We start from the raw sequence: 22,536 nt of genomic DNA on the forward strand, positions 1-22,536 counted from the left end.
AAGTGACGTAAAGCATCAGTCCTGCACGAAAGAGTCCACAACCAAACGTTATTCAAATCGCTCACTTCGAGCAAATACATCAGTGATCCCAACAAATGTCCAAAAAGGTACGAGTGCTACAAACAAAAACGTTTCGACATACGTGAGGGCCTGTCTGTAACGTTACCCGCACACTTTTATTTTGATAGACAATACTTTTTCCGGTAGCGTCAGTGTTCATATTCTACTGTTCTTCCTGTTTTCCGACAGGAGCGGAGGTTTGTTTCTGGGTGCAAAGAAAATCACTAACACAAATATTTTAATACATATTTGTTACGGCGAGGTAACTAAAACGTTGTCGTATGACATACGCCGTATAGTTATACCAGAGTGTAATTTATAATGTAAAAAGGCCCATGTTGTGACGGTTGCAGCTCGCTTGCTAGGCTTCAGCTAGCATCGTTGCTAACCTCACTCTAAGCGCTATGGTTGCCTAAAATTAATGTAGAAAATAATATTTTACTCTAAGAATTATGTAATGTGATTAAAATGATTATTATAGCTTCTTTATTGTTTGTTTCAGTATAAAAGAAATTCAAATAAATAAAAATTATATCGCCACCAGCATTAATATAACAGAAATTCTCATATTGGTGAATTAAGTGACAGTTGCATTTGATATCGTCCAATATTTAGTTTTGTTTAGGAGGAACATATTAATATCTTGACTATGTAAAGTCTATTTTATGCCAGTTAGGTAAATATTAAATATAAAGTGTCTTTGTTTGAAATTATTATTACTGATAGCTGTCTTTGCAATTGAGTTCTTCAGTGTAATAGTATTTTTTTTAAATGATAGTTCACCCCTTAAAGAAAAAATTGTCAATCGTGTACCCACCCTCATGTTATTCCAAATCCATATGACTTGCTTTTCTGTAGAACACAAAAGGAGGTGTTGTGCAAAATGATTAGAAGTGACAGCGTCAGCCATTATTCATTTTCAGTTGCATATTTTTTCTGCACTATGAAGTTGAATGATGACCGGGGCTGTTGTTCTGCCTAACACCTCCCTTCGTGTTCCACAAAAGGAAGGCAAAATGATGGCAGCTTATACTAGACCGTTTAATAAGACTACCTCTGAAATTGATGAGCACCCTTTAATTTGCCTGTGTTGTAGTTCTAAATGATATTATAATCTTTTCAAACTTATGTGTAACACTTTTTGTAGGGAAGCATGTCTGGCGCAGGGGGTGGGAAGCGCCCCACAGGAGGGGATAGTCCCCCTGGCCCTCCTGAAAAAAAGCTGAAGAAAGAGGAGAAGACGACCACCACTCTCATTGAGCCTATCCGCATTGGAGGAGTTTCTTCTACGGTTCGTTTCATGCTGCTCTCAAAACAAAATGCATGGTAGCTGTCAGGTGCAGATGACATGGAATATTTTGTGTGTTTGGAATGTGGATTTTTAACATAAAAAAAATCACTCATACACTACCTTTAAAAATGTCATATAGATTTCTCAATGTTGTTGACTCTTTTATGCTCACCAAGTCTACATTTATTTGATCAAAAATACAGTAAATTGTGAAATAATATTATTAATATTTAAAAGAAAAATGTAATTTATTCCTTTGATGGCAAAGATGAAATTTCAGCAGCCATTACTCCAGTCTTCAGTGTCACATGATTCTTCAGAGATCATTCTAATATGCTGATTTGGTGCTGAAGAAACATTTCATATTATTATCAATGTTGAAAACCGTTGAGCTGCTTAATATTTTTGAAGGAAACTGTGATACATATTTTTCAGGATTCCTTGATGAATCAAAGAGACATTTATTTTAAATAGAAAACTTTTGTAACATTCTGAATGTCTTTACTGTCACTTTTGATCAGTTAATTTCATCCTTGCTGAAGAAAATAATTCATTTCTTTTAAAGCAAACCTTACAGTCCCCGAACTTTGGAACAGTCATGTATGTTTCAGTCATAACCTTGAAAACCTCTGTAGACAATGTAGACTTCTTGAAGCTTCTGTAATTTTGCCCCAAATTGTCCTTTGCAGGAGGAGATGGACATGAAGGTCATTCAATTCAAGAACAAGAAGCTCTGCGAACGGCTTGAACAGAGGCAGGCTTTGGAGGATGAGTTGAGGGAGAAGATTGAGAAGTTGGAGAAGAGGCAGGCAACTGATGACACCACCCTGCTTATTGTCAACCGCTGCTGGACTCAGGTTCGACACTTCTTTTCTTCCAATGCTGTACTCATTCTCCTCTATCGCAGACCTCAACATGAAGCTTTTCCGGTCAAATTGATAATTTATTGTTTTTAACAGTATTGCTTTAGCATACAAAAATGAGTAGGAAAACGGACTCATTTGATATGTTCTTACAGCTTGAGGAAAATATCCATGAACTGCTCCAACGTGTGGAGCCTAAGGACGCCCCAACACCTGTCCAGACCCCTGCCACCCCTCCTGTTCCAGACGTCCCAGTTCCTGCTACAGCCCCTTCGTCTGCTCCTGAACCTTCTGCTCCTTTTCCAGCTGCAATTGAAGGTGATGACGGCCTCCCCCAGCCTCCACCTTCAGCTGAGGCGTTGGAAGAAGAGCAGCAACGACCAGTGCAAGAAAAGGAACAGACGAAGGAGCAAGAGCAGCAACAGCAGCTTCCTGACTCTGTGGAGAAGTCGGCTGATGAGCCAGTGGAGGATAGAATTCCCGGTAAACATGCAAGGAGTTAGACTCCAATACACTGTATATCTACAAATATGTCAAATAATGCATTTTTAGAATTGTGCCAAAGGCCTTTTACATGCTAAAAATAATAACAGAAGCATGTTATAGATAGAGTACAACAGGTTTATCAGCAAGTTCTGATCATGTTGATGATCAAAGTTTATGTAGTTATCTTATTAGTCCTGTAAAGCCTACTGTTTCATATTTGACATGCACATTTTGAAATCCTCTAAATTAGTATCAACACGATCAAAACTTGCTGAAAAAAAACTGTTGTACTCAATCTACTACATGCTTCTGTTGTCTGATTGATCGTTTATTTGAGGGATATCTCAAGCCAATCTCAAGGGGGGTGATCCCTTTGACATGCACATGATCAAAGGTTCGTTTTTTTTTTAAGTGATAGCATCGGCTAAAGCCCGATCCTTGTTTTACATCAGCTGTCATGCAGGTGACGTGCAGTAGGTGGCAGTTTGCACCTTTAAGTGGTTTTGCCAACTGCCATTAAAAGGAAAAAAAGAAATGTGTGAATGTGACGTCACGTGGGCGAACCAGTGAGGTTTAGTGAATTTGATGCATACTTTTGTAACAATCTCTTATTTATAGTTTACTTTTATCTGCCGTCAGATTATCTGAAATCTCATTGTCATAATGCGAATTTGACTGATAGACTGGAGTTCTGACACCGCAAGCTTCATATTTTCTAACCATATGTTGTAATTATTCTGCTTATTGTACATAAAATACAGGAAGTTTACATAAGCAGTCCCATATTCGTTATTGTGACGAGACAGTCTGTTAACATTGGTTAACATTGTAACATGTTTACATCTACCGAAGTCTTTATATACTGTGCGCACAGAGAGTGAGTGAATCTTATATTTATATATTACATTATATTATATTATATAGTGCATTCAGCAAGTATTCAGACCCCATTCACTTTTTTTTTTCAATTTTATGTTGCAGCCTGATACTACAATTGTTGATTATATACAATTATTTTTTTTTCTCATTAATGTACACTCAGTACATTATAATGACAAAGTGAAAACAGAATTTTTGAAATGTCTGTAAATTTATTAAAAATAAAAAACTGAAATATCACATTTACATAAGTATTAAGAAGACCCTTTACTCCGTATTTAGTTGAAGCACCTTTGGCAACAATTACAGCCTCGAGTGTTTTTGGGTATGACGCAAAAAGCTTTGCACACCTGAATTGGAGATGTTCTCTAGAACATTCACAGTAGAGGTCGACCGATTAATCGGGCCAATTTTTGGCATTTGTTTAATTAATCGGCATTGATCGATTGTACTGCACGTTAGGCCGCTTTATAGGCAGGCGCATCTGCGGGCAGCTAAGCGTTGTTGTTGAACGCCAGCCTTGAGGTTGCGTGAGACGGAGCAGCATTCTGCAGGAGCGCCTTGTTTATGCACAGCTTTAGCTAATGATGGCAGGGGAAAACAGACAGTTTCAAAAGCGTAATTACGTTTTACCCTACTAGAATTGATGCAGGAAATTTATCGGATTCATAAGTGCAACAAGTCATTTGCACTTGAAAGTAGAAACACGTGCAATTCAGACGAAACTTCTGGGCTGATTATAACATGCACGTTAACTTTACTAATTAAATGTGTGTGGGTCCGACAATAGCCTCCTCCATGTCATCGCTCGTGGCAAGTGCACTCTTAAGCAGTTATGAGCAGCAGGCTGTGTAATATGTGAACTCTTTTATTTTTATTATCACTGTGGCCATTTGACTTATAGCAGTGTCCTGTGTTTCCCATATATTGAGTTATTTGTGGCTACTCATCACAATATCAAAACTGACCGTCACAAATACATTTTCCAAAAGGCTTATACTTCGTTGAATAAACTTAGCACTGCACGTTTCAAAATTAAAATGCAGCGCGGGTGTTTTTATATGAATGTATCTTTGAAAAGAGCCGACCGTCTTCAGAAAAACTAAGATGTCATTTTCATTTAGTTTTTCCTGTAATGCCTGATAAAGTAGCTTTTGTGAGCTCAGTGCTTATTTCATTACAGCCGTTACTGGGGAAACCGCAGTGCCTCTTGCTGGCAGAGAATGAATTTGCATTTGTAAGTCTGTGGGAAACACTGGTGTCTGTCAACAAACATGAACAAAAAGCATGCTTCTGAACTGTTTTGAGAAGGTACTTAAGCTTTGAGCCATGTATTATTACCATGAATTAAGCTATTACTACTATCTTGTACCCTGCAGTAATCATTTACTCAAACTCTCTTTTATGAGATGATGGGGAGAAAAAAGAAACATATAAGCCAAAAAATCGGCATCATATATCGGCCATTGGCTTCCCTGTTTTCTAAATATCGGCATTGGCCAGAGAAAACCCATATCGGGTGACCTTTAATTCACAGAATTGTCCTAAGCCAATTCTTTGTTGCCTTGGCTGTGTGCTTAGGGTCATTGTCATGTTGGAAGGTGAACCTTCGGTCCAGACTGAGGTCTGGTTTTCATTGAGGATATCTCTGTACTTTGCTCAATTCAACTTTCCCTCAACCCTGATCAGTCTCCCAGTCCCTGCCGCTGAAAAATACCCCCACAGCATTAGGCTTCTACCAGCACGCTTTACTTTTGGGATGGTACTCTGCAGGTGATGAGCAGTGCTGGTTTCCTTCAAACACGATGCTTAGAATTGAGGTTCATCAGACCAGAGAATCTTGTTTCTCAAGAGTCTGAGGGTCCTTTAGGTGCTGTTTTACACATTCCAAGCGTTTTTTCATGCCGTTTCACTGAGGAGAGGATTGAGTTTGGCCACACCGCCATAAAGCCCAGATCAGTGGAGTGTGGCTGTGATGTTTGTCCTTCTGTAGGTTTCTTCCATCTGCAAATATGATCATGGAGCTCAACTAGAGTGACCATCAGGTTCATGGTCACCAGTCTAGACAAGGCCCTTCTCCATCAGTTGCTCAGTTTGGCTGGGCGACCAGCTCTTGGAAGAGTCCTGGTTGTGCCAAACTTCTTCCATTTGAGAATTATGGAAGCCACTGTGCTCTTGGGAACCTTCATTGCAGCAGATCTATGACTTGATACAATCCTGTTTCTGATCTCTGCAGGCAGTTCCTTTGATCTCATGGCTTGGTTTTCGCTCTGATATGCATTGCTAGCTGTGAGGCCTTTTGGCTAGAGGAGAACTGGCCCCCCGACTGAGCCTGGTTTCTCCCAAGGTTTTCTTCTCCATTCTGTCACCGATGGAGTTTTGGTTCCTTGCCGCTGTCGCCTCTGGCTTGCTTAGTTGGGGACACTTCATTTCCAGCGATATCGTCGACCTGATTGCAAAGACACTATTTAAACTGAACTGAGCTGGATGATGACATCACTGAATTCAATAATGAAATGCCTTTAACTGAAAATCTTTTTTTTTTTTATCTTTTCATTTTACATTATTGGCACACTATTTTCCTTTTTTGATATTGTGCAGTTGCTTTGACACAATTTACATGGTTAAAAGTGCTATATAAAGGTGACTTGACTTGACTTTTGTAGAGAAGTGTGTGCCTTTCCAAATCATGTCCAATGAATTTAACTTACCACAGGTGGACTCCAATCAATGTGTAGAAACATCTCAGCAATGATCAAGAGAAATGGGAGGCACCTGAGCTAAATTGCAAGTGTTGTTCCAAAGGTTCTGAATACTTATGTAAATGTGATATTTCAGTTTTTTATTTTTAATAAATTTACAAACATTTCTAAAATTCTGTTTTCACTTTGTCATTATGAGGTACAGAGTGTAGATTGAGGGAAAAAAAATAATTTAAACGTTGTAATATCAGGCAAAATTTAAAAAAGCGAAGGGGGTCTTAATACTTTCTGACTGCACTGTATATACGTGCATACATACATTATTTTTGCTCTTTCCACAACTTTTTATACATTGGATTGATTTTAATAATCTTAATGTACTTGAATTGTGCACCAAACACTTGAAATATATTAGTATTGGATCGGGACTCGTTATCGGCAGGTACCTAATATTCAATGAATCGGATCGGGGCACAAAAAACCTGATTGAGACATCCTGTTAGATCATGCCTCCATGCCAGATAATTAAGATCCAGCCCCGGATGCCAGATCCTGTAAGAAAATATCAGTTTTGTCTGGTAACTAATCGGCAAAGTAGTCTATCAGCCAAGAAGTTGACTGAGGAAAAAGCCAGTAAAGAGCAGAAGCAGGAAATACTATTAAATAGTCTTAGTTTTGTATGTTTCAATGCTCATACTTCATCTGACGAACACAAAGTAATATTATACCAAAGTGATTCACAACAATATCCCATAAACCTTGAGTTTCTATAAACATTCCCTCTTATCTCTTATTCATGAAGACAAACAGCCCTTGAAGCCACACAGTCAAAAGACTAAACAACAATGGAAAAACAATATAAAAAACTATAATATAATATAAATGACTAATCAGTTAATGAATCAGTGAAATGGGTATATAAATGACTATGATTATTATAAATGATTAAATTGAATAATAAAATGATTAAATTATTATACATAAATGAATGAACAAATTAATATGAAAGAATGTAAATCGCAACACAAATGTACGATTGCTCTCTTGAAGCAAAACACAAACAGTTTGCATTTGAGGATCCTCAGATCCTTCATTCCCCCCTCTTAATCATATGAAACCTCGAACTTCCATAATCATTATCAAAAACATTGAAAAGTTCAGGTGATCAGGAAACAGGCCACTTCTGTCTGCATACCAGCATCAGTTAGAGAAAATGTGTGTCTCTGGCTGTTGTCGTACAACAGTTAACAGTAATCTGACGAAGCAAATCAACACTCTTATGTCAGTATACAAGAGTAAGATGATGAACACTCCTGAAACCTTAACTAAAGCACTTAAATGATTCCAAAGTGGCCTTAATATTGATCCAAACATATTCCTTAATCAAGTTTAGATACTTGTTCATGCAGAACTTTAGCTAAATTATAGACTGCATTTCCAGTATTATCTAAAAAAGTATGATCAACATTCAGTTGCAATCACTTTACATGTTTCATGTTTAAACCTGTGATTTGGTACAATTGAATTTTCCAAAAACTCATTGTATAAACTTTTCATATTGCATGTGCTTTTACCTTTGGCCATTTGTCATCTTTAGCATCTCAGCATTAGGTTTTCTGTGCCCTAGTATTTACTCATGTCAAATCAGGTAGTTGCAATAAATGTGCATACAAATTCCATTATGAATTCTATTTACTGAGGAAAAATTCCTTTAAGGTTTGACCAAAATTACATCACTATGTCATTCTATACATGGATAAGTCATTGAATCCTCATCACATGTTATGTTTGATCACATCTTCCAGCATAATAAAAGAAAAAAACATAATTTGCCTGATTAACTGTGTATTAAAAATTTTGACTTAAAAATACCCCTATATGTTAAAAACTATTGCACAAAATTTAAAAAAATTAAAAAAAAAAAAAAAAACAGCTCTTTTTGAAAAACAAGATTGTTTACACTTTGTTGGAAATATTTTGATTCCATTATAACTTTGATAGATAAATAAAGCCCGTATAAACCATTTGGCTGGCGACTGAACTGTAGTCCAAGGAAAGCTAATCATTGTAGCCCCCCACCCGCCATACCTTCATCATGAGATTGGCCTGAACTAAATGTCCGAATAACTTTTATATGGTTAGTAATATTTCAGGATGAACACTTGTTGGACTGAAACATTTCAGAATTTCATCTTATTTTAAAATTTTTGCCCAGTCTGGGCCTCTAAATAAAATTGAGGTGTCTTTTTTTCCACCTTGAGTTTGGAATTCTTTATCCTTGTATTATCATATTTTAAAAGCCTAACGTATCAATCTGATACTCAAGAAACAACACGTATGCAAATTCTTTTAGATTTGAAGAAAAGATTAGATTTTTCTGTCCATAGCAACTTTTATCAGGCAAATTCATGTTGTTTTTGGTCTTTTTTTTTTAAGCCCCTCTACCTCCACCACCTCTCAGTGAGAGCGCAAAGGCTTTCCTGGCTACTTTGGATAACAGCAGTGAGGAGGAGCTCACACTGCAGCTACAGGACAGGATGCAGTTCAGCAAGAGCGCCGTGGCCTGTATGGTCTGCATATTTGACCGTCTGCATACCACCATTGATAAGCTGTGTACCCGAGTGCAGTCAGCTGGTAAAATAACAATTCATTTGGTGTGATTCACAAAGTACAAATTGCTTATGACAGGAAAAAAGCATATCTAGAAGTTTTAATCACTTTGTGAACAAATGCTAAACTTGTGCAATTTGTTCTTATCAGTTTGTGAGGATGACAGTCAGCGAGAGATAATTGCCACAAACCGTACACTTCTAGAGGAACATAATCGACTGCAAGATCTTGCTTACTCCCTTCAAGGGAAACACCACAAAATGTCACTGGAGGTATCTCTTTACCTAGTTTTGTTTGACTTTATTCTATTTATATTTATTAAATGTTACACAAGTTGGGATTAGTATGTGTTGAAAAGAAATAGAAAATTGTATTCAGCAAGGACACATTAAAGTGATTAAAAGTAAATGTTACAGTAGCATTTTGTTTGAAATAAATGCTGTTTTGTTTTGTTTTTACTTATTCATCAAAAACTCCTAAAAAATGTATCTAGGTTTCCATAAAAATATTACACTGCACTGTTTTCAGCATAGAATCATAGTAAGAAATGTTTGTTAAGCTCAATGTCAGCATATTTGAATGATTTCTGAAGGATCATGTGACACTTAAGATCAGAGTAATGGCTTTGTGAGCATAAGGGACTTTTAAAATCATTAAAAACAAATCTTGCCAACCCCAAACTTTTGAATGGGAGTGTAGATACTGCCTACCACATTTTTAAAGATGTGTATCTTGTACCCTGAACTGTCCTTAAGACCAGCCCTTGCTTCTACAGTATAATGAACTGATTGACAAAGTTACAAGTTCTGAGACTAAAGTGTCTGAGATGGAAACAGCTGTGGAGGATCTGCAGTGGGACATTGAAAAACTTCGAAAGAGAGAGCAGAAGCTGAATAAACACCTAGCAGAAGCTCTGGAGCAGGTCAGCTTTTCCTTCATCTCAGAAATAATACATTTAAAGTTTTCAGGCAATGTATTTCTTTTGAAATTCATTATCATCATAGTAGTCATAGGTGTTATGTGTCATTTGCATATCTATCAGCACTTCCTTTGAGAAAGGAAATTGTACTGCAGGATATTATACTACAAATCTTGCTGCACCATTTACAGTAGACGCAGTGTACCGGTGAAACATAAAGGCAAAACACAGTAATTTGACACAATAGTATAATGCAGTGATGTTAATCTGTTTGTGGTTTCAATTAGGGGGTATTACTGACGGGGAATTACTAACAATTTTATTACGTATTTTTTTTGTTGATTTCTTGAATGTGAATTTTTTTTTTTTCTCCAAATCAGCTTAATTCCGGTTACCATGCCACTGGCAGTTCAGGTGGTTTACCTGGTGGTCAAATAACACTAAGTATACAGAAGGTAGTAGTTCAAAAATTGTTACCTAAAATAATTTTTAATAATTTTATGTAGTTTTACAAAAATCTCATTAAAATATTTGTTTAGTGTAATGGTGTAGACCTTATTCCAGTCTGTCATTGCACGTCAGTTTGTCTAATAAGTATTTCTCTACTCTCAGTTTGAGTCTCTGAATGCCGAACTGGAGCAGAACCAGGAACTTGCCAACAGCCGCATGGCAGAGCTTGAGAAACTGCAGCAAGAGCTACAGGAAGCTGTTCGGGAGAGCGAGAAACTAAAGGTAGTAGAGTTTACTGAGAACACGACACCAGCTCAAACTTCCCAGTAATGACCCCAATGCATTATTTGACGAGAGCAGTTTTCCTTCATGTCTCAACGTATTTCCTGTTGAAGCAGGAAGCTGGGTGGGGGCATATCAAAAGGATTTTATTTTTCATGACTTATTACTGATCTCTGTATCCCTTTGCAGATGGATCTGAGGAATATACCAGAGGAAGTGTTAAAGGAGTCACCAGAGTACAAGTGCCTCCAATCACAGTTCTCTCTGCTGTACAATGAGTCTCTAAGTGTGAAAACCCAGCTTGATGAGGCCAGAGCTCTGCTGCTTACAGCCAAAAATGCTCACCTGCGGCAGATAGAGCACATGGAGGTGAGAGAGATGACGGGACAGAAATGATTGCTGATAGTTATATCCGAGTATATTTTTTTCTGATTGTTTGAATGTCATTCTCTCTCTTTGTAGAGTGATGAGTTGTCTCTTCAGAAAAAGTTACGCACTGAGGTCATCCAGTTAGAGGACACACTGGCCCAGGTGCGCAAGGAGTACGAAATGCTACGGATCGAGTTCGAACAGAATCTTGCAGCCAATGAGCAAGCAGGTAATGTCGCTCATACAAAAATTTTGTTGTGTCCATTTTGGTTGTCATGACTTTAAGGTTAGGTGGGATTCCTTAGTGGTGAATTTCCCACAGCCCATTTGTTTTAAAGTAACCATGGCTACAGCGAGGAAATCTACGGGGTGGGGTGTATCCTGTCATCACTTCTCTCATTGTTCATTGTTTTGGCTGGGGTTTACTTTTAACTAAGCATCATAAACCGAGATGTCTGTCATTGTGCCATTTGAATGACTATCAGCATCACAATCTCTCTCTTTTAATATTACCTCTCTTATTCATTCCAGGGCCAATAAACAGAGAAATGAGACACTTAATCAGCAGTCTTCAAAACCATAATCATCAGCTGAAAGGTGATGTGCAGAGATATAAGAGGAAACTTCGTGAGACACAGATGGAAATAAACAAGGTATTGCTCATGTTGGTCTCCGTTGATAGTTTTTTTTTTTCCATTATAACGGAATTTTCAGATGGGAACTTTTTTTAAACATTTTACTAATCTGCCATTGCATATGTGGGCTGTTTCTTTCTTCAAAATGATTGAATTTTAACTAAATGTTTTTCTCTTTAAAATGTCACTCCTTTTGTTTTTTTCAGTTGAAGTGCCAGAGTGGAGAGGCAGGTGCACTGATGTTGGAAGAAAGCGTGGGTGATGGAGGACTGGAGGTTAAGAAAGAGGAAGATGAGGACCAGGAGGAGGAGGAAGAGAGGAGGAGAGAGCTGGAAAGGCAACGGGCACGGGAGAGAGAGAGGGAGGTGGAGAGAGAGAGGGAGCGAGAACGAGAACGGGAGAGACAGCGCAGTGAGGAGCTCAAGAGGAAGGACTCTGACACACTGAAGTTGCTTAGAGGAGAGCTCAAGTACGTCTCAGCCTACAACATGATTCTCAGTGCTACTTGACTTCCTATAATGATGTCTGCTCTTTTCTCAATCATGGTGAATCTAAATGTATGATCATAATTAATATGCCTAAGTCCTGCTTAATAATTCACTGCATTACATAAACTATAAAAGCAAGTAGCATTTTTATTAAAGTATATATATATATATATATATATATATGTATATGTATGTGTGTGTGTGTGCGTGTATGTGTATGTATATATATATATATATATATATATATATATATATATATACACTGAACAAAATTATAAATGCAACACTTGTTTTTTGCCCCCATTTTTCATGAGCTGAACTCAAAGATCTAAGACAGCATGCCAATTGCACGCTCCCTCAAAACTTGCGACATCTGTGGCATTGTGCTGTGTGATAAAACTGTACATTTTAGAGTGGCCTTTTATTGTGGCCAGCCTAAGGCACACCTGTGCAATAATCATGCTGTCTAATCAGCATCTTGATATGCCACACCTATGAGGTGGATGGATTATCTCGGCAAAGAAGAATTGCTCACTAACACAGATTTAGACAGATTTGTGAACAATATTTGAGCGAAATAGGCCTTTTGTGTACATAGAAACAGTCTTAGATCTTTGAGTTCAGCTCATGAAAAATGGGGGCAAAAACAAAAGTGTTACGTTTATAATTTTGTTCAATGTGTGTGTGTCCCCAACTAAGGATTTTCAAAGTCGAATCAGAATTATCGAATCTTGCCAATATTCGACTGATAGTCGAATCATATGTTTGGGGACAGGGTAAAATACATTACCAAGAGGCAGTCATAATTACTGACGTTAACACACAGGGAAAATGTGTAATGGACACCTCGCAGATACAAAAATAATGTTTTATGTTTTGATTAAAAGAATGTTAACATTAAACGCCAGCGAAACCCTAATAATTCAGAAGATTTTTGCGACAGTGCTCTCATTATAACGTTATGTAGGCTATAAGACAGTAGTTATTAATTTTCTGCATTTCTGTTTTGAGCTGCGCGCGCTGAAGATGACCAGTAAAATAAAGCATTTCATAGCAGTTTTTTAATCAGTGGGATTTAACTAATTTATCTAATATAGAATACGCTTCATTATTTATAAAACATAACGTTAATATTACGACTTAAAGGCTATCTGCACAGAATGCCCTGAATGCAGAAGTGAACGTGTCTGCGTGGCTCTGAATGAACTCCTTTTGTGGATGCGTTCTTCACGCAACAACATGTAGAAACACGGCAACCAAACTCTAAAAATTCACTGCGTTTTATTATACTAGTGTTCTCATTATAATGTTATGTATATGACAGTCCCAGTTATAGTTATTAATATTATGCATTGTTGTTTATACTGCTCGCACTGATAATCACTGTACAATGAAGCGCTTTAATTCAGCGCGATGCATCCTATGCGAGATAAAATAATACACAATGTATAATCCGGCTGCCATGTTTTGAAATCACTTATACCCCACCTGATCGAAAAAATCCAGACTTCAACTCTGCTTGTGTCAGTTTGAGTTAAAGTTTTAAATCCCTGCCGCCAAGATGCTTCTCTGTCGGTCACGGATTATGGAAAGTGAAACTTAACTTAAATCCATAAGGGTGGTTGGATTTATTCACGCACGTTAAAATATTTATTTAAAGCTGCTTTCTTTACATATTCTTATTTACAGCATTATCATAATAGGCTGTATATTAACTTATTGGGAGAAAACCAGTAGTTCTATGTGAAATCAGACATTTCAGCACCCCATATAGCCAAAATGGCATGATCCTAACACCCCGCGAATATTTGACTGTGAGATGGGAGTCAAATCAGGCTCCTCATATCGAAGCATCGAATCTTCCACTATTCTGGGTCACGGTCACCCCTAATAAAAAAAATAAAATAAATAAATATATATACACACACACACACAGTGAGGTCAATAAGTATTTGATCACCCTGTGATTTTACAAGTTCTCTTACTTAGAAATCATGGAGGGGTCTAGAATTTTCAGCATAGGTGCATTTCCACTGTGAGAGACAGAATCTAAAAATAAAAATCCGGAAATCACATTGTATGATTTTTTAACAATTTATTTGTGAATTACTGTGTCAAATAAGTATTTGATCACTTGAGACAATTTTTTTTAATATTTGGTACAGAAGCCTTTGTTAACAATTACAGAGGTCAAACGGTTCCTGTAGTTCTTGACCAGGTTTGCACACACTGCAGGAGGGATTTTGGCCCACTCCTCCATACAGATCTTCTCTAGATCTGTCAGGTTTCGGGGCTGTTGCTGAGCAACACGGAGTTTCAGCTCCCTCCAAAGATTTTCTATTGGATTTAGGTCTGGAGACTGGCTAGGCCACTCCAGAACCTTGATATGCTTCTTATGGAGCCACTCCTTGGTTTTCCTGGCTGTGTGCTTTGGGTCATTGTCATGTTGGAAGACCCAGCCATGACCCATCTTTAATGCTCTGACTGAGGGAAGGAGGTTTTTGCCCAATATGTCACAATACATGGCCCCGTTCATCCTCTCCTTAATACAGTGCAGTCGTCCTGTCCCCTGTGCAGAAAAACACCCCCAGAGCATGATGCTTCCAGCCCCATGCTTCACTGTAGGTATGGTATTATTGGGATGATACTCATCATTCTTCTTCCTCCAAACACGGCGAATGGAGTTAAGACCAAAAAGTTCTACTTTGGTCTCATCTGACCACAGGACTTTCTCCCATGACTCCTCTGGATCATCCAGATGGTCCCTGGCAAACTTCAGACGGGCCTGGACATGGGCTGACTTAAGCAGGGGAACCTTCCGTGCGATGCAAGATTTTAAGCCATGACGTCTTAGTGTATTACTGATAGTAGCCTTGGAAACGATGGTCCCAGCTCTCTTCACGACATTGACCAGCTCCTCCCGTGTAGTTCTGGGCTGATTCTTCACCATTCTTAGCATCATTGATACCCCACGAGGAGAGATCTTCCTTGGGGCCCCAGTCCGAGGGACATTGACAGTCATCATTAGCCTCTTCCATTTTCTGACAATTGCTCCATCAGTTGTTCTTTTTTCACCAAGCTGCTTGGCAATTGCCCCGTAGCCCTTTCCAGCTTTGTGAAGGTCTACAATTTTGTCTCTTGTGTCTTCTGACAGCTCTTTGGTTTTGCCCATGTTGCTACTTAGACTTTGGCTGATTTTTGGGGTGCACAGGTGTCTTTATGACAGCTAGCGACCTCAAACAGTTGCTACTAATTTAGAATCATGAGCAGAGTGTAGCTGGACTATTTAAAAGCAAAATAACAGGTCTTTGAGGGTCAGAAATCTGGTGGATAAGCAAGTGATCAAATACTTATTTGACACAGTAATTCACAAATAAATTGTTAAAAAATACAATGTGATTTCCGGATTTTTATTTTTAGATTCTGTCTCTCACAGTGGAAATGCACCTATGCTGAAAATTGCAGACCCCTCCATGATTTCTAAGTAAGAGAACTTGCAAAATCACAGGGTGATCAAATACTTATTGACCTCACTGTATATATATATACCAACCCGATTCCAAAAAAGTTGGGACACTGTACAAATTACGAATAAAAAAGGAATGCAATAATTTACAAATCTCATAAACTTATATTTTATTCACAATAGAATATAGATAACATATCAAATGTTGAAAGTTTTGAAATGTCATGCCAAATATTGGCTCATTTTGGATTTCATGAGAGCTACACATTCCAAAAAAGTTGGGACAGGTAGCAATAAGAGGCCGGAAAAGTTAAATGTACATATAAGGAACAGCTGGAGGACCAATTTGCAACTTATTAGGTCAATTGGCAACATGATTGGGTATAAAAAGAGTCTCTCAGAGTGGCAGTGTCTCTCAGAAGTCAAGATGGCAAGAGGATCACCAATTCCCCCAATGCTGCGGCGAAAAATAGTGGAGCAATATCAGAAAGCAGTTTCTCAGAGAAAAATTGCAAAGAGTTTGAAGTTATCATCATCTACAGTGCATAATATCATCCAAAGATTCAGAGAATCTGGAACAATCTCTGTGCGTAAGGGTCAAGGCCGGAAAACCATACTGGATGCCCGTGATCTTCGGGCCCTTAGACGGCACTGCATCACATACAGGAATGCTACTGTATTGGAAATCACAACATGGGCTCAGGAATACTTCCAGAAAACATTGTCGGTGAACACGGTCCACTGTGCCATTCGCCGTTGCCGGCTAAAACTCTATAGGTCAAAAAAGAAGCCATATCTAAACATGATCCAGAAGCGCAGGTGTTTTCTCTGGGCCAAGGCTTATTTAAAATGGACTGTGGCAAAGTGGAAAACTGTTCTGTGGTCAGACGAATCAAAATTTGAAGTTCTTTTTGGAAAATTGGGATGCCATGTCATCCGGATTAAAGAGGACAAGGACAACCCAAGTTGTTATCAGCGCTCAGTTCAGAAGCCTGCATCTCTGATGGTATGGGGTTGCATGAGTGCGTGTGGCATGGGCAGCTTACACATCTGGAAAGGCACCATCAATGCTGAAAGGTATATCCAAGTTCTAGAACAACATATGCTCTCATCCAGACGTTGTCTCTTTCAGGGAAGACCTTGCATTTTCCAACATGACAATGCCAGACCACATACTGCATCAATTACAACATCATGGCTGCGTAGAAGGAGGATCCGGGTACTGAAATGGCCAGCCTGCAGTCCAGATCTTTCACCCATAGAAAACATTTGGCGCATCATAAAGAGGAAGATGCGACAATGAAGACCTAAGACAGTTGAGCAACTAGAAGCCTGTATTAGACAAGAATGGGACAACATTCCTATTCCTAAACTTGAGCAACTTGTCTCCTCAGTCCCCAGACGTTTGCAGACTGTTATAAAAAGAAGAGGGGATGCCACACAGTGGTAAACATGGCCTTGTCCCAACTTTTTTGAGATGTGTTGATGCCATGAAATTTAAAATAAACTTATTTTTCCCTTAAAATTATAAATTTTCTCAGTTTAAACATTTGATATGTCATCTATGTTGTATTCTGAATAAAATATTGAAATTTGAAACTTCCACATCATTGCATTCTGTTTTTGTTCACAATTTGTACAGTGTCCCAACTTTTTTGGAATCGGGTTTGTGTGTGTATATGTATATATATATATATATATATATATATATATATATATATATATATATATAATATATAGTATTTAAAAATGAAGACAGAAAGCACTTTCTGTGTTGTATTTTAATGTGCTTTATTTTGGACAACTATAATATCAACCCATACTGTTTTGCATTTAATGAACTTCACATCTGAGTCACCTCTCCCACACATCATTTGTGTCATGCCAACAGAAAAGCACAGGAGTCTCAGAAGGAAATGAAACTACTGCTAGACATGTATAAATCAGCCCCAAAGGAGCAGCGAGATAAAGTGCAACTTATGGCCGCAGAAAAGAAGTCCAAAGCAGAAGTATGTGAACCCACAAAGATTTGCTGTATTTCTGTGTGGCAAAACCATTAACATGCAATTCACTTGGGATGGTCCTTCTTTTAATGCTAATGTCAACATTGTCTGGCAGGTGGAAGAGTTGAGGCAGCGAGTACGGGAACTGGAGGAGAGGGAAAGAAAGGAAAGCAAAAAGCTGGCAGATGAAGACGCTCTCCGCAAGATCCGTGTGGCTGAGGAGACCATTGAACACTTGCAGAAAAAACTGGCTGCTACTAAACAGGTGTGTCTAGTTGATCAGAATTATTTTGTGTCAGAATCAATTTAGATCAATAGCCTCTTTAGCAGATTAACTGATTATTAAAAACTGATGGACCTTTCAGGAGGAAGAGGCTCTGCTGAGTGAGATGGATGTGACGGGACAGGCTTTTGAAGACATGCAGGAGCAGAACAGCAGACTCATGCAGCAGCTCAGAGAGAAAGACGATGCCAACTTCAAACTAATGAGTGAGAGAATCAAATCCAACCAGATTTACAAGCTTCTGCGGGAGGAGAAAGAGGAGTTGGCAGACCAAGTGCTTACTTTCAAAACCCAGGTGCACAAAAAAAAAAGCATTACTCATACAATCACAATGCACCCACACGTGAATTTATGAATGTACAAAACAAACATTTTCATAATCTTCTAGTCAATGGGTTCTAGTTGACTACGGCTACACCTGAAAGGTTAGGCTGACTTGTTGCTTCACCATCCAATCAGACGTTTGCACACAAAGGTACCTCCCGAAACTGATTTTGGACAGGTTTCTATGGCAGCATAACGGTTTAATGATCTGTAACAAAATAGTCATAACTATTGGTCATAGCTAATATAATACTAATTTCTTGCTGGATATGAAATCAAAAGTCAAAAACCTCAGCTATCATTGAATTAAATACAATAGTGGGATATCATAGGCAGCAAAGATTACATCTACGCTGCCTTCAAAAATCATTCAGATGACGATATCTCAGGAGACAGGCCCCCGGTTTCACAGACAAGGCTTAAGCCTAGTCCTAGACTAAAATGTAAATCTGAGCTGTTTCAATTTAAATAAACTTGCACTGACTGACCTTAAAATACATCAGTGCCTTTGTTTTGTCTCAAGATGCACACCAGTAAAGTTTTTTTCTAAGAATGTTTATAAAAAGTACTTAAATGTCCTAATTGAACTATGGCCTAATCCTGGTTTAGTCTAAGACCTGTCTGTGAAACCGGGCCAGGATGTGACAAGATCATAGGGGTCTCAAATTTTTTTCCCACTGTTTTTAACATAACGCCATCTTTACTCAAATATTTGTAACATAATACACAAAACTAATCTTCAAAAATATCCTTAAAAATGCAAACCAACAGAAATCAACTAAAAGTCTCCTAATTGATCACATTTAATGTATCGTCACTAAATATAAAATAACAATTAGACAAAAACTGGATAATATAATTGACTAGTTGGTTGATAGACAACTAGTAAGCCCATCCCTGTTAAAATGATGGCCCTCTCAATTTTGAGGCATAAAATCTGCACATAATGTTTTAAAACAAACAAAAAAATGTTTTGAGTCTAGTCTTATGCTCTTTAACTGTCCCTCCCAGGTGGACGCTCAGCTGCTGGTAGTGCAGAAACTAGAAGAGAAGGAGGGAGTCCTGCAGAGCACACTCGCTGCTCTGGAGAAAGAGCTGGCGCAACGCACCCAAGCCCTGGAGCTCAACAAGCGCAAGGTAAAACTGGAAAGATCACAGACGCCCACCTCTGTTCTCATGTCCATGACAACCATGACTCAGCTTAGCCAACCATTAGCGTACATTCCCAGATGTGTGTTTGATGCTCGTCTTTTTGCACGATGGCTCAGGCAGTGGAGGCGGCCCAGTTGGCCGAGGACCTTAAAGTGCAGCTGGAACACACACAGACCAAGCTGAGGGAAATCCAAGCCTCTGTACTAGACAACCGCACTGCCCGTGAGAGGGAGAGTGTCAACTTGAAGAAAGCACAGGTACGTGGGCACGCATGTTGTAGAAAGGTTTGGGATACAAACGAGTGAGAACAATGTCTGTGAAACTCTTCTACTGTGCTGTAATTTTCAGGAAGAATTGTCCAGACTGCGGCGTAAGCTGGAGAAACAGAAGAAAGTTGAGGTTTACACAGATGCTGATGAGATTCTGCAAGAAGAAATTAATCAGTATAAGGTGAGTCAAAATGTATTTATATTATATATTTATTAAAGTCATATGTACTTTTATTCAGGAAATGCAATTTAATGCAGTATAATGTTACAGAAGATTTCTATTTCAAGTAAATGCTGTTCTTTTGAACTTCATATTCATTAAAGAGTCTTCAATAAAAAAAGGTGTCACAGTTTTCCCAAGAAGATTAAGCAGCAAATATTGGTTTCTTGAGCACCAAATCAGCATATTATAATGATTTTTTTGAAGGACCATGTGACATTGAAGACTGGAGTAATGCCTGCTGAAAATTAACAGGAATAAATTGCATTTTAAATTACATTAAAATACAAAACAGTTACTTAATTTGTAATAATATTTCTAGTGCTGGGCAACAATTAATCACGATTAAACGTTTTTGTTTATATAATACAGTATATGTGTGTGTGCTGTGTATATTTATTATGTATATATAAAGACACACGTACAGTAAATATTTTGAAAATATATATTTATATTCATATAATTTATATTTTATATAAATATATTTAATATATAAACATAACATATTTTTCTTAAATGTATGCATGCATGTGTGTGTATTTATATATACATAATAAATATACACAGTACACACACACATTATGTACTCACAAACTTTTATTTTGGATGCAATTAATTGCGATTAATCGTTGCCCAGCACCAAATATTTCACAATATTACTGTTTTTTGCTGTACATTTAATCAAATAAGTGCAGCCTTGGGAAAATTTAGAAGTATTTAGAAAAAACAATCTCAACCCCAAACTTATATATTTATTAAGTAAATATATAATTTAAAACAATTAGATTTAAAAAAAATTAAGCTTTACAATAATAAAGTCATCAAAGTTATGAAAATACAAATGCAAGTATGAGAAGTATGCTGTGACCAAAATAGGTTAAACTCATATAATTTTAGCTTCTTCAAAGTAGCTACACTTTGCGTAGATTATACACTGTGGCTATTCTTCCAGACAACATCTCGAGGACTCCAACTGGGATGGGCTTTTTCCCATGTGTGCGGCCTGCTAGTTGGCTGCTTTTCCTATACTATTTGGTCCAACTCTTCCTTTTTAAAAAAATCTTTGTAGATAAGCACAATTAATGTGTCTATGACATTTAATGACTGTTAGATTAGTTTAATACTGTATTATTTGTGGCTGACCTGACTGTTGTCTCCTTTCTAGGCTAAATTGCGTTGTCCCTGTTGTAATACCCGAGATAAGGAGACTGTCCTCACCAAGTGTTTCCACGTCTTCTGCTATGAATGCTTGAAGACTCGCTACGACACTCGCCAGAGGAAGTGCCCCAAATGCAATGCTGCATTCGGAGCAAACGACTTCCACCGCATCTACATCACCTAATTTAGTGTGGGCTTTTTGATGAACTGAATACAGTAGATGAGAAACGAAGGGATGAAAGTGGTCTTGAAGCACTGGATTACCATAATATGGTATTTTAAAATGCCCTAAAAGGCCACTTTCACTCCCATCTGTGATAGGTGGTGCTAGTGACCAAACAGACAGTGACAGAATGGAAACAGTTGTGAATTAGTCATGGTCTACGGCACTCAAGCAGTGCTTCTTCATTGCAGAGGAATCTATTGAGTTTTGTCTCTCTTGTGTTCTTTAAAGTACTGCAGTGATTTTTTTTTTTTTTTTTTTTTTTTACCTACATTTTGTTGAATGACCATGAAAAAAAAGTATCTGCTCAAATATCAATATATCATAAATGTCATGACTCCACAGAATACGAGTGACGTCTGAAGTTAACAGAAACGGTTTTGTTTTGACAATTATGGCCTTATCCGTTTGAGTCATACAGTAACTATCCAGTAATGTGCTTAGTCAGTTTCTATGGTGACACACACTGTTACTGAACCCCTTAAAGTAAGGAATGAACAGATGTGATGGGTTCTGGGTGGAAAAAGGAGAGCTGCAGAATTAGAAGCATAGATGGTGGTGAAGTGATCTTAAAAAGATAAAACATGAACAACATTTCTCAGTAGGTACCATATACCCAACCATACTGTGATATATCACCAACATATGTCAATAACTATTGCATTTCCTTAAAAAAAAATTAAAGCTGGATGAAGTTACTTAAGAACTCCTTTGATGTCAACCTAGACAACACATTTAGAGACATTATGCAATGTGTTTTAAGCAAGTGTTTTACCTTACCAGTTAAAGCTTGTGTACAGTTTTATGATTTTGCATTTAAGATTGATTTGTTAGATGAAATCTGGATTTTCATTTTAATGGTGATGTTATTGTTGTACTTTTGTGGAAAAGGATGACTCGAAACTGGACTTTCCAAATGCAATAACGCAATCCATGTGCTGTCTGCCAATACAATCCTATTTGCACAATGCATGTGTCTTTAGTAACTTCAGATGGTTTAGCTAGATATGCTTACTATTTAATAGAGGATCACAGGGGAAGCAGTCCTGGGGAGAATATAAAACCTACCACTCGGGTTTTTTTGTACTTGCAAATTTTTTGCCTGGAATATATATGTAAATGTTTTTCATTATATTGCGCAATTGACATTATGTTATTCCCCGCACCCAAAGTTTTGCCGTTCTTATTAATTCTGTCGTACTGCTTTTCCTCTCAGACTGCGCTGTATGTCTGCCAAACACTGAACTGTTGTTTGCTCCCTTGGACCAGAGACAGTGAATTACGTAGTTGGGTGGGGTGACTTTAATGTGCCTATTTTGCTCAAACATACTTTGTGCGCGGAGTCTGGGGTCTAGTTCGTGGTCTTACAAAAAAAAAAAAAAAAAAAAGTACAAATTTTAGCAA

The 22,536-nt window shown here is 37.8% G+C and overlaps 1 protein-coding gene across 2 annotated transcripts; it reads left to right on the forward strand.

The window, feature by feature from the left end:
* Nucleotides 1-17: 17 nt before the first annotated feature.
* On the forward strand, nucleotides 18-22,494 carry LOC306857408 (E3 ubiquitin-protein ligase BRE1B-like). 2 transcript variants are annotated; one of them, XM_079397339.1, is made up of 20 exons: nucleotides 18-107; nucleotides 1,208-1,351; nucleotides 2,041-2,208; nucleotides 2,370-2,697; nucleotides 8,718-8,915; nucleotides 9,042-9,163; nucleotides 9,667-9,813; nucleotides 10,191-10,265; nucleotides 10,423-10,542; nucleotides 10,732-10,911; nucleotides 11,005-11,140; nucleotides 11,443-11,564; nucleotides 11,753-12,015; nucleotides 17,392-17,509; nucleotides 17,619-17,768; nucleotides 17,869-18,081; nucleotides 19,122-19,247; nucleotides 19,379-19,519; nucleotides 19,611-19,712; nucleotides 20,917-22,494. In XM_079397339.1, exons 1-20 carry the CDS (start codon nucleotides 96-98, stop codon nucleotides 21,091-21,093), a joined length of 3,042 nt encoding a protein of 1,013 aa, XP_079253465.1. In that variant the 5' UTR covers nucleotides 18-95; the 3' UTR covers nucleotides 21,094-22,494. The 2 variants fall into 2 exon arrangements, with proteins under 2 accessions (XP_079253465.1, XP_079253466.1); XM_079397340.1 differs by lacking the exon at nucleotides 18-107 and adding an exon at nucleotides 230-257.
* Nucleotides 22,495-22,536: the final 42 nt, after the last annotated feature.

This window comes from Barbus barbus, assembly GCF_936440315.1.
Source record: "Barbus barbus genome assembly, chromosome: 38".
Lineage (NCBI taxonomy): Eukaryota > Metazoa > Chordata > Actinopteri > Cypriniformes > Cyprinidae > Barbus > Barbus barbus.

Excerpts from the sequence above, each read along its gene's own strand:
- LOC306857408 (XM_079397339.1), top strand. Across the intron at positions 8,916-9,041 it reads TACCCGAGTGCAGTCAGCTG|TTTGTGAGGATGACAGTCAG; the intron begins GTAAAATAACAA and ends TGTTCTTATCAG. Across the intron at positions 17,510-17,618 it reads AAAAGAAGTCCAAAGCAGAA|GTGGAAGAGTTGAGGCAGCG; the intron begins GTATGTGAACCC and ends ATTGTCTGGCAG.